Source organism: Barbus barbus (genome assembly GCF_936440315.1).
Source record: "Barbus barbus genome assembly, chromosome: 17".
In the NCBI taxonomy this organism is placed as follows: Eukaryota; Metazoa; Chordata; class Actinopteri; order Cypriniformes; family Cyprinidae; genus Barbus; species Barbus barbus.
In genome coordinates this window covers 4501693-4514866 of record NC_136745.1, presented here as the reverse complement: position 1 = coordinate 4514866, position 13174 = coordinate 4501693, and the positions used below count along the sequence as shown (strand labels likewise).

Sequence of the window (13174 nt, the reverse complement as noted above, 5' to 3'; positions counted from 1 at the left end):
CTTGACATAACCCTATAACAGAATCAATAAAGAATGAATGCATGAAGGAATGGGTCAAACCAACCATCGCTGAGAAACAGTTACTTCCATATGCTATTATACTCACTATTATTTTTGTTATGCAGCTGCTGTTCAACACAGATATATAGATAGATTCATAAAGTCTACTAGTGACAGAGAGCTTCTCATTTTAGCAGACCGCACCCAAAATATTTAGTGGATATAATGGACGACACGTACCGCTTCCTCCACCTGCTGTAATGATACAGGCTTTAATAATCACTGGTATTATATAAAAATTAAGCTAGTAATGAAATTCACTCATCACAATATTTTAGTGGGATTGAGAAGGGAATGTAAACAAAGACACACTCAGCAACTGTGAAGTGAGAGGAGGCCGCCATTTTCAAAATAAGAGTAACTATCTAGTGAACATTTTCACTGAAAATTGACTGAACTACAACCGAGACATAATCGTTAATACAATATTATTCAAATTATTTTAAATGTATAAGGCAGTATATGAGTGTGCGTACTACAGTTACACCTGCGCCGCGCAGGTCTTCAGAATATGGTTAAGAATATCTCATGAATATTAATTAAACGCTGCTGACGTTGCTTGGTGGGTGTTGTACGTAACAAAATCAATATTCATTAGTCAAGACTTCCTTCATTACTTATTCGACAAGCTGACAACCGCCCACTTATATTGTCAGCCAATCAGCGAGGCATATTGACCGAGCATCGGGCAGCTTAATGAATATTCAAAAAAAAATAAAAAAAAAGGTTTCGGTTTAGTGGAATTCGAGTGACGCACTTAGTAAATTTGTAACCGTTCTGTGGGTGGGAGAAAAGGTGCAATAAAAGGACTAACCACACCTGAGAGTGGTAGATTACACAGTCAACACTTCGCTGTATACAAACAATCATGCTGGCAAAGGTGGTTTTGGCACTCTGTTTGGCAGGTGAGTCTGTAACTGATTTTGGCAACAAGGAACACAAAAGTCTGATGTTTTGAGCATGTTTTATAACAAAGACGACGTTTATTTTTTAATCGTTAAGTTACTTTAAAGCTCAAACTACACAAATTACGTAGCAGGCGCTTTATATAAGATGGTGAGTTATTTTCTTTCTCTCTGATTATGTGTGTTTCACTTTTATGTTCTTCTAAACAGCTTTGGCAAGTGCAGCTGTTATTCCTAATGGCTCTAAAGAGGTGGGTAAAAGATTAGCTATAACCTATCCATGATGCTTTATTTAACCACTATATGTATCTAATGTATTCTGTGTGATTTTATTGGCAGCCAAGATGCTCTGAGTACTTCCTGCCCATATGTACCCGGGAATATAGCCCTGTGTGTGGCACTGATGGAGTCACATACCCCAACGAATGCATGCTGTGTTTGGGAATTATGTAAGTACATCAAGTTTTCAATATTTAATTTTTATCCACCATTTAAATGTTTGTAATGTTCTTACTGGTGTCCTTTTGAAAATTTGTTTGACTGTCTTGTCATAGGGAAGACAAGGTCAACACTTTAATCTCCAGGACGGGCGAATGCTGAGACAAATCCACTCATTTATATTATCTAGATGTGACATGAAGGCTGGAACCACATGCAGTTTTTTTAATGGTTTTGTCTTCAGATAAAGTGTTTTCCCCTGTTGTGCCCTTTTTAAAACATTACAATCACTTAATAAAACCTTGATATAGAAGTCACTGCTTTGTACTGTACTCTCTTTAGTATAAATGGGCACCATTCATCACTACTCATGTAGCTCGAGTGATTCTCTGATGAATATGTCATAAACATAAAAAAAGACAAAGTTGTATCAGAATATAAGCTTTATGGGCTATAATTGTTTATAATAACATGGACAACAATCAAAAGAAAAATGTGGAAACTTTTGGGAAAATGTGATGTTAGTAATGTGAGGTGATTGATCGGTGTTTGAACTGAGTTAAAGCAACTTTTTTTTTTTTTGGCAACAGAATTCTGATATATCGTAGCCATGTTAAACATTGAAGTTCAGTCTGGAAATTATTTATTATTATTATTTAGTCATTTAGCAGACACTTGTATCCAAAGCGACTTACAAATGAGGACAACAGAAGCAATCAATTGTAGTATTAAGACAACTAAAAACAGATCCAAAAATAAAAGCTAAAACTTTATAAATACTACATACACATTTTAAAAATAAAGAAATTAAATAAAAATGACAAATGCACACAACAAAATTTCAAACTTAACATTTTAAATGAAAAACAAAAAATATATATAAAAAAATAAAGCTAAAAACAATTCAAAATATTAAAGAACAACAGGTATAAGAGTATAATAATGATTCTAACATAACACTAAGCCAAACACCAAAAAACAACTGTATATGTACAACCACACACACATACATACATACATATATATATATATACATACACATTTATAAATTCAATATATATACATATATATATATATATATAATCATTTCATTTCCATTTAGTTTGTTGAAGTATTCAAATAACTCTTATTATTATATATATATTAGTAATTAAATAAAACTTAATAAAAGACCTATACAGACATAATAAATTCAGACATTATTTGTAAAATTAAAATAGATTACAAATCACGACAGTATAGTTTATAAGTAATCCTAAGAAATAACACTGCCAAACACATGCTAAAAACAACAACTTAATTACACATAGTAAGAAATGATTATAAAACTGAAACAGAAGTGAAACAAGTAGTAGAAAATAGGAAAAATAAAAAGTGATACTTATATCCTTTGCCGGTGTCCCATCACACTTTCCTTATTTTTCCACAACAAATGGCCAAGCAAGCGATATCAGCACATCTCCACACAGTAAACAAAACAAGCGTTTCCTAGCAACGACAACTGTGCTAAACAGTGTAATTTTTTTATTAAGCAGTGACTATGAATGCAAACTTTAAATTTCAACTCCCAGACTCGCTATTTAATTATTTCATTAAACAAATCTTCAGCCACATTTAATGTTCTTGAGCTTAATGTCTGTCTGTCGTGCTGCTGAGAGGTTTGCGATTGTAGCTTCGTGTAGCTTCGCTTTTCTGTTGAATCTCTATCTTTCACTCTCTGTTGTTTAAAGGGATAATGTATAGCTTAATTCCCACCATATTTCGGCTGACAGAGAAGATTTCAGAATTAGAGACATGCATCCAAACTTTAGTTGAGGACAGTAAGAATGTGAGATACTGCTTTGGATGCGACTAGCTCAGGGAGTCCTGTACATTGTTTGGTTCCGGTAGAGCCTGTGTGCAGGGTGACTGTGAGGTGGCCTAGTCGCGGGTCAAAACACCACTCTTCCGTTCTGATCAAAACATCAAACAGGTTCTCCCCACTCAGTGACGCACCCACTGAGAAACCTGATGAAAGTGCTCTAGTTATTGGGGATTTTATTGTACGGGACGTGAAAATAGAGACACCAGCCACCATAGTCCAGTGTTTACCGGGAGCCAGAGTATCTGACATCTTGGCAAATTTAAAAGTGCTGGCTAATGCTAAACGTAAATTCAGTAAGATTGTTTTTCACGTCGGCGCTAATGATGTTTGACTTCGCCGGTCGGAGATCACTAAATATAATGTTAAAGAGGTGTGTGAACTTGCAAGTACGAGAGTTACAAATGACCTGCTTTTATCATCTGATCGTGGTTGTATCTCTCTATTAGTGCTACTGGATCTTAGCGCCGCATTTGACACTATCAACCACAACATTCTTTTAAATAGACTAGACAATTATGCTGACATTAGAGGAAGTGCACTGGCATGGTTCAAATCGTTCTTATCTGACCGCCATCAATTTGTGGCAGTAAATGAAGAGGTATTATACCAATCACAAGTGCAGTATGGAGTACCTCAAGGCTCAGTACTTGGCCCCTTACTTTTCACGCTTTACATGTTACCCTTGGGAGATATCATTAGGAAACATGGTGTTAGCATTCACTGTTATGCTGATGATACCCAGCTCTATATTTCTTCGCGACCCAATTATTGGACCATAAACTTTTGCATGTAATAACCTAGATCACTGTCTAATACTTGATGGCTGCTCTGTAAATTCTTCGTCATCAGTTAGGAACCTAGGCGTACTTTTTGATAGCAAACTTTCCTTCGAAAAACATGTTTCTAGCATTTGTAAAACTGAATTTTTCCATCTTAAAAATATATCTAAATTACGACCTATGCTCTCAATGTCAAATGCAGAAACATCAATTCATGCATTCATGACCTCGAGGCTAGATTGTTGTAATTCCTTATTGGGTGGTTTCTCTGCACATTTAATAAACAAACTCCAGCTGGTTCAAAATGCAGCAGCTAGAGTTCTTACTAGAACCAGGAAGTAAGACCACATTAGCCCGGTTCTGTCAACACTGCACTGGCTGTGGCTCCCTATTTAACATCGTATACATTTTAAGATCTTGCTAATTACCTATAAACCACAGCCATATCACCCTGCAGCCCAAGACCGGTTGCCCACTGAAGCTAAGCAGGGTTGAGCCTGGTCAGTACCTGGATGGGAGACCTCCGGTGTGGAGACCTTAGGTTGCTGTTGGAAGAGGTGTTAGTGAGGCCAGCAGGGGGAGCTTACCCTGTGTTCTGTGTGGGTCCTAATGCCCCAGTATAGTGACGGGGACACTATACTGTCAAAAAGAGCACCGTCTTTCGGATGAGACGTTAAACCGAGGTCCTGAGTCTGACTCTCTGGTCATTAAAAATCCCATGGCACTTCTCGTAAAGAGTAGGGGTGTAAGCCCGGTGTCCTGGCCAAATTCCCTCTACTGGCCTTGTCAATCATGGCCTCCTAATAATCCCCATACACTTGATTGGCTCTATGACTCTCTCTCCTCTCCACCTGTAGCTGGTGTGTGGTGAGTGCACTGGCGCCGTTGTACTGTGGCTGCCGTCGCATCATCCAAGTGGATGCTGCACACTGGTGGTGGTTGAAGAGAGAGCCCCCCACATGATTGTATAGCGCTTTGGGTGTACAGCAATACACAATAAAGCACTATATAAAATGCATCATTCATTCATAAAGCCCTGAATGGTTTGGCACCTCAGTATTTGAGTGAGCTCTTATCGCATTATAGTCCTTCACGTCCACTGCGATCTCAAAACTCTGGCCATTTGATAATACCTAGAATATCAAAATCAACTGCGGGGGGTCGTTTTCCTATTTAGCGCCCAAACTTTGGAACAATCTACCTAGCACTGTTCGGGAAGCAGACACACTCTGTCAGTTTAAATCTAGATTAAAGACCCATCTCTTTAACTTTCTATAATTAAAATCCGTTAAAGGATTGTTAAGCTGCATTAATTAGGTCAACCGGAACTGGGAACACTTCCCAAAACACCTGATGTACTTGTTACATTGTTAGAAGAATGGCATCTACGCTAATATTAGTCTGTTTCTTTCTTATTCCGAGGTCACCGTAGCCACCCAGATCCAGACTGTATCCAGATCAGATGGTGGATCAGCATCTAGAGATGACATCTACAGCCAGGACACCTAGATGAGCCCCAGAGACTGATCCCCAGTGAAGACCCTGTCTCCAAGACGGCCATCGGGACAAGACCGCAGGAACCAGATGAGTCCTTTGCACAATCTGATTCTGCTTTAGCCTAGATTTAAACTGCTGATTTTGTCTGGCCAGAGGAGAATGACACTATTTCGACAAACTATTTCCCCGTCTAAATACTGTAAAGCTGATATAAAGCCACCCAGCTTTATATGAAGCCGATGTAAAGCTGCTTTGACACAATTTGCATTAAAAGAGATATACAAATAATATTGACTTGACTTCTTTAGTGATGATTATGATCACCTTGAACTTGAACACCTTGAGGTTATTTATTATAACCTATTTATACATCATGTTTTAAACAATTACACTGTTGAAAAAAAATAAAAAAAGATGCTTATGTTTGTTAAGAATAAAATCAAAAACTAGTTATGTCAGCATTTAATTAAACAGTTTAAAATTTGAGTGCTAAAAAAAATTAACGAAGTAGCTTTCAACTCAAATTGTCAAAATCAAACAAAGAATAATCAAATGGCACAAAATAAACTTGAAATGTTTGTAATTTAGACAACACTACCAGCAAACAAAGATTACACTGGATAAACAGTAAAACACAACATTACTCCCACTGCACGGGCTGTCACGGTGCACACAGCAGGGAGGAACAAGGAACACGGAGACGAGGATGTAAACTCAAATAATATGTCTTTAATGAAGACATCACGGCAAGGCAAGGCAGACACAGACAGGAACACCGGGGAGTAACGAGTAGACCAGAAGAAATCTAACAGAACAGACAGGACTAATATACTCAGGTAAATCAGACAATTAAACAAACACGGCTAGACAAGAATTAAGCAATAATCACACTAGATGAGGACCGGAAACAAACCAAATAAGAACACAAGAGGCAGGAACACATGACACACACGACAGAGGACTGACACGGGCCAATAGTCTTCTTGTACAGTGGTGTCATATCTTGTTTTTCTGGGCATAGCAGGACATGATGATGCTCTTGTCCAAAAGAACAAACTTTGAGCATAGTCTACATGATTCATATTTCTTACAGAGTTACAGCAGACTTTTGACGGCCTGTGCATATAAATGCAAAAATATCCAAATTCTTTTGTATTATTTGTATTATTTTTTATTTATTTTATTATTTCGGGGTTTTTTTTGCATTGTAGAACAAATGCAATACTTCTGTTTAAGTTATCATAATCATCACTAAAGAACATTAAATGTGGCTGATGATTTGTTTAATTAAATAATTAAATAGCAAGTCTGGGAGCTGAAATTTAGAGCTTGCATTCATAGTCAGTAATTACACTGCTTCACTGTTTCAACTGCTTCTCTTATGCAAATATAATTTATAAAACTGATGATCTCTAAATATGATTTAGTAAGAATTATGTAAAGTTTTCTTATATAAAAATCCTTTATTAATTCGGGCAAGATGCAAAAATACTGCCCAAGTCCAATAAACCAAAATATTTTTCACATTTAAAAAAAATCCTCATGTCTAAAATGTTAGTAACAGGAGTATGATTTTTTTATACTTTCAGATCATATTTGGTAATTTATTGGTAAAAAGTGACTGATGCAACTATTTGCAGATATTTATACATCATGTTTAAAAAAATATATCGCAAATGACATAGGCCTAGAAAATTTTGAACTTTTTATTATGAGGAAAAGCAAATAGTTCCCTAGTTGAGTAGGAATTGAATGATTGATTACCCATGATGAACTTTTTACAGCACAAGTAATAATTCATTTTAAATTACACACACCTATCAGCCAAACTAAATCTATCAAACTAAAGGTGCTTAGTAAACAGACTTTGTTCCTCCCTTTGATGATGAATGGGATGGAGGTCTGTGTGTGGCTGCTATAAATATCTGATTGTATGATCAGTTCAGTTTTATATCAGTTGAATGAGTTGACTCTCAGTTCGGGAACAATGTTCGCACGAAGTGTCATTGTCCTCCTCTGTTTTCTGGGTGAGTAATATAATGTTTATGATTATTAAAAAAAAATGTTGTTAGGATGTTGAGAATTTGTCACATCATTCAAATCTTTACATTCTTGAGAATTCTAATTCATACTTTGCGATCAAATTCGAAGCAGGTGGCCCTGTAAAGCATTTGGGCATTTAAGTCACATTCAGCCATTTTCAAGTGTGATTTAAGGGACAGTTCCTGTATGACTTTCTCTTGCTGCAAAAAAAATAATAAATAAATAAAACGGAGAGAGAGAGTGATTTTGAAACACAACATTGGACCACAATTTCACTGTATGGCCAAAACAACTTATCGTTTAGGTTTTTGTCCAATGAACTACTCACCCATGTGCAGAACCAATGGAATAACATGCAGCAATGAATGTTTGTTGTGTGCTGCAATCAAGTAAGCTTAATTATGCATGCATTTAAACAAAGTATAAGTTTAAAAATAGATTGCTTAAAGATCTGTTACCAGACCTTCAGACTTTAATGTTTGATATAATCTCTGTCTTTTTAGGGGATCAAGTACTAAAATCTTAATCCGAAAGCAAGGCCGATGTTAAATCAAACATCTGCTGGTGTAGCACAAGAATTGTATCATAATTAAGCTTGACGGACTTTTAGTCTTCAAGCTTTACGTCTCATTCAATATGTCCTGAATGTGTAATGGTATAATTCATAAATAAATATTGCATACTGAAGCTGTTCTGTTTGGTTCTGTTTTTTCTCCTTCAAATCTTGGAAAGACAAGAACTTGCGACTTCATAGCACTTGCATTAATTGCAAGTCACTGTTTGTGCTACAAACATGAATTATACTTCATAGGCTTGATGAGGAGAGACGTGCTATTTTTTTTCTTGTGGAGGTTAAAAAAGGTGAAAATCACCATATTTAAAAGAGGGACCCAAACTATCTAGATACCAGAATATCATAAAAGATGTGGCTCTTTTGACACCCCATGCAGGAAACAAGTGAAAAAAGGATAATTTACCCACCAGTCACTGTGCATCACCCCAGCACTTTAATAAGTTTGAATAAAACAAAGCTAGTGAAAATGATTTGGTGCTCCGGCATTATTATTGATTTCATTTAAAGTGTGGTTTGTATGCAGTTGTTTGTGGGAAGAAAGTGCATGAGATGTAGCAATTAGGCTACATTGCAACCTGATTATGGTTAAATATGGTTAAAACATATCTAATGCCCAATTTACACTTCAAAGATGGCACAGAATGGCGTATGAAGTCTTTACATAAATTGTTTAAAGCTGCTCATAGGTGGGATAAATGCATTTACACACAACTGTATATTTTGGGGCTGAGGTGAGTCACAGCAGATATTAATGTATTGTTTAATCTCTTTAATGTATCCAAATTACTTTTATGTTCATATTAAACATCACAATAGAGATATTTAATTCAGTTTAGCAATTTCAAACATGACTATTTATATTAATTGAAATAATAATACATTAAATATTTCAGACATGTATAACAGAGTGGAGTACCCTCCACTATTGGCACCCTTGGTAAATATGAGCAAAGAGTCACAAAAATTCTAACCTTGAAGTAAATAAAATTGAAAGTGGGGAAAACATCTCATGATGAAATAAATGTTTTTCTCCAATGCTTGTTGGCCACAATTATTGGCACTCCTAGAAATTCTTATGAGTAAAATATCTCTGAAGTATATTCCCATTCATATTTAAATTTGTGTTAGCACACCAGGGTAACTAGGAGCATGAAATTGTCCAGCCATGACTGTTCCACAGGAATATCAATATGAGGAACACAAAGGTCAAATTCCAAAAACCAAAGAATAGTTCTGATGAGCAGAAAAAGACTGTCAAGCTTCACAAAATAGAAAGTGGCTGTAAGAAAAGAGGTAATTAATCTTGTAATTAAGAGGTTCCAATCAACTAAAGATGTTACAAATCTTCCTGTAAGAGGACGTGTGTCTATATCGTCCTAATGCACGGTGAGGGGAAGAGTTTGAGTGGCCAAAGACTCTCCAAAGATCACAGCTGGAGAATTGCAGAGATTCGTTGAATCTTGGGGTCAGAAAGCTGAAAAAAAAATGAACTCCAGCAAATTCATTTGTCAGAGATTACTGGAACTTCAAATGTTCAAAAACAAACATTAAAATCTAAATGTGCAACTTATCTTCATACAAATTAAGGATTTTTGTCAAGTGAAGTGAACGTCAGTGAACCCTGTAGAGACCCAGAATGCAGCTCTAGTGTGATGTGTGTAAATGATGTGAATCAAATAAGTGAGTTATCACTTACTGTAAGTGCTTAATCAAATAAACAGTTGTCACTCCTGTAAATAACTGACCTCTGTACAAATGGAACATGATGCTCAGAGGAGATTTGCTCATAGACTGAATATACCACAGTATATTCCAAAAAGAATGAACAGCTGCTGACCAATTTAGGAGTGTTTCTTAAACAGATATTTACCTCCCAAAATCATTTTTCATAACCAGAATCCAAATTTACATCTTGCAGCATTAGCTGTTTAAGATCAGGTGCACATTACAAGAGTCGTATGTGGAAATGTGCGTAAGAATGGATCTTCAAGTGAAGGGAGGAGAATAATGTTGTAACTAACACACTCAGATTAGTTGGTTAGTGTGCACACCAGCAATAATAGAAAACAAGACAGTGTGAACCTTTAAATGTGAGCAATGAAGTAAGCTTAGACTTAAATTCTTGACCTGCTCAATGTACATTAACAAAAGTTTTTTCTTTTCTTTTATTCAACAGATTTTGCAACATGTTGCTCAATATCTCCAACTTGTTGGGTAACTCGAGTGTACAACTTAGAAAAGATTACAAAACAGAAATTCTTCACTTTTTTTGCCTGTAGCTGAAAATTATTGCACATTCCGACTCATTTTACTAGCACGGGTCGCATATTATCAACTGGGAGTGCTCTTGCTTTCGTTTCGTGGAGCTTATATTTAAAATTGACTTTCTGATGTTTTACCCATATTTAAATTTTTGTAACAAAAAAGCACCCAGAAAGAAAACTCTAACTGATAGAAACTACTGTTGTGTGACCAGGGGTGTCATGTGACACACAGCAGCAACAATGAATGTTATCAGATGAGTGGAAAGACAATCTAAAATCTGAATTTGAAAATTAAAACAAGGAGATTTAAGGACAGATTCTTTCCTAGACCCATAAACGTTATGAACTCCAATATGCACTGACCTCATATATATTCTTCAATTTGAATGTCAGTCTTAGTGTAACACACTTGTATTATCTACTCTGAATGCACATCTCAGTGCAATAATACAACTCTTTATTGTGCAATACCTTTTTTTTTTTTTTTGCAAGAATTCACAGTTACATTTGTAATTCATGTTTGTGAACCATGTAATTAATATACAGTCATTTAAAAAAGTCAGGAGACCCTATTGAATTCCATAGTTTTCTGTATCAGGACATAATAAAAAATTAGCTGGTCCTTGGCAGGTCTTAAAATTTGGAATATAAAACCTCAGATGAACAACACCACATTCCTGACCGTTACTTATCCTACTTATCCTAAGGGTGCCCTAACTTTGTCACACATGGCTTTTCCATTTTGGCTTTATTTTTGTTAAATAAATAATGACACGGTGCAATACGTCATGCGTTGTTGTTCATCTGAGGTGTTATTTTCCAAATTCCTGTAATGTTTTTATTTGTATGGTCATACAAATTTTTGAGCTTCTTTGAACTCCATTTATGCACATTCAAGGATGGGAAGACATTTAAGCATTTGCATATGAAAGTTCAAGTGTAGTGAAACAGAATTAAGGCCTGTTCACAATAAGAATGATGACTGCAAAGATAACTATAACCATTACATCCACCAGCTGGCGTGCCCATTATATCCACCAGAGGACACTCCTCCTGACTTCATGAACTGCATTTCCCATTAACCATTGCCTGTACTCCTTATGTTGTGATTGCATTCAGTTGTGTGTCATTACCTTGTTAATGCACTGTAAAGAAAAAAAAAAAAAAAGTTGAGCCAATTTAAATTTTCAAGGCAACCAGCTTCAGCAGATTTTTGAGTTCTCAAAAATCTGTTAAAGCTGGTTGCCTTAAAATTTTAAGTTGGCTCAACTTTTTTTTTTTTTACAGTGTGCATGCTTATAAGCTCGGTTTGTTTACTCTCACTTTGTGAAGTCATGCGTTCCAGTTGGATTTCTTTTCGATTATTCTGGTTTCCCGTGTTGTTGTCTCTGAATTTCTTGCCTGCTTTGTTATGGCTGTATTTGAACTCATTGCTTGCCATTTATTGACCATGGAGGTCATCCCTGAACTCACTGCCTGTCCTGTTATGGCCACAGAGGCCATTTCTTACCTCTCTGTGCTCTGTTACAGTTCTGCCCAAACCACTGTGGTTTCCCAACTAAAGCAAACACTGACCTCTATAATGATAATTTCAAATGAAGCATAATAAAACGTATGACCTCTGGTCAGTAATGCATGAAGCTGGTAATGCTGTTTGTGGAGTTGTTTAATCCTCCTCTGCTGAAATCTTGAGAGATTTTTTTATGTCTTTTATTTGCAGTTTATTTCAGGCTGTGTGGCTTTAAGTCAGTTGTTGCTGTGTTGCACTGAGAGTGCAAGCATGATGTTGAAGCAACATCACATTGTAACATTTTCAACATTAATTGCAGGTGCAAAAGTGATGTTTTTGAAGAGCCCCAGCCTCCTGCTTTGCCAGCTCCAACCTGGTATCTTGCTCCACCCTATGTAGTTATAGTTTTATGATTATCTTTTTGAGGAAACATTGTACAAATTATAATGCGAAACTATATTACATGGTTTATATAATAAAAGATTTTAGTCTCAGTTCTACAAAACATTGGACTTTAAAATTTAAACAGCGCATAATCAAGCACAACACTTCACTCAAATGCATAGTTTAAAAAGTTATAAAGTTCTTGCGTATAATAGAAATAAATGATAAAAATAAAAAGAATGTCACATGTTCTGTGTAGGTTCCTTGTGTTTGTCTTTGGACTTTTATGTTGAAGTGTTTCCTGTGCCATATTTGTAGTCAGTTTGTAGTCTTTTAAAATGGTTTGCAGTAGGCAGTAGAGTTCATATTCAGGCCATCCTCTATCTGTGTGCTAAATTTCATAACTTTCCAGCAACAGGAAAGTTCTTCCATTGACTCAAGAAGAAGAAGAAAACAAACAGATAAAATAGATGGCTACGCACAGTGTCTATATGCACCATTTTTGCTTGGCCCCTAAAAATAATAAGAAAAGAAAGGTTCAGGTTTCAGGCAAATCAGACTTTTCTTAATTCAGATCTTTTCAGGCAGACTGTCCACACTATTAATTACGAGTGATCAAATCAGATGTGTTTTTTTTTTGTTTTTTTTGTTTTTGCTGTCCAGACTTTCAAAAACCCATTTGGATAATATCTGGACATGCAAAATTGGATTTTTGCTGACAGGCTTAACAGACAAAATAGGTGCCTATGCCCCTTTGGTGCTTGGCCCCTATATACAAATCTTAGAAAATAAAGCCTTTATTATTGAATGGATTTAAAAGACTTTATTGTTTTATTTATTTTTAAACATAGCCTAT

At 35.9% G+C, this 13174-nt stretch overlaps 1 protein-coding gene across 1 annotated transcript; it reads left to right on the top strand.

The window, feature by feature from the left end:
• Nucleotides 1-776: 776 nt before the first annotated feature.
• On the top strand, nt 777-1720 carry LOC306883798 (trypsin inhibitor ClTI-1-like). Its single transcript, XM_079439286.1, has 4 exons — nt 777-965; nt 1176-1216; nt 1305-1414; nt 1520-1720. Exons 1-4 carry the CDS (start codon nt 929-931, stop codon nt 1563-1565), a joined length of 234 nt encoding a protein of 77 aa, XP_079295412.1. The 5' UTR covers nt 777-928; the 3' UTR covers nt 1566-1720.
• Nucleotides 1721-13174: the final 11454 nt, after the last annotated feature.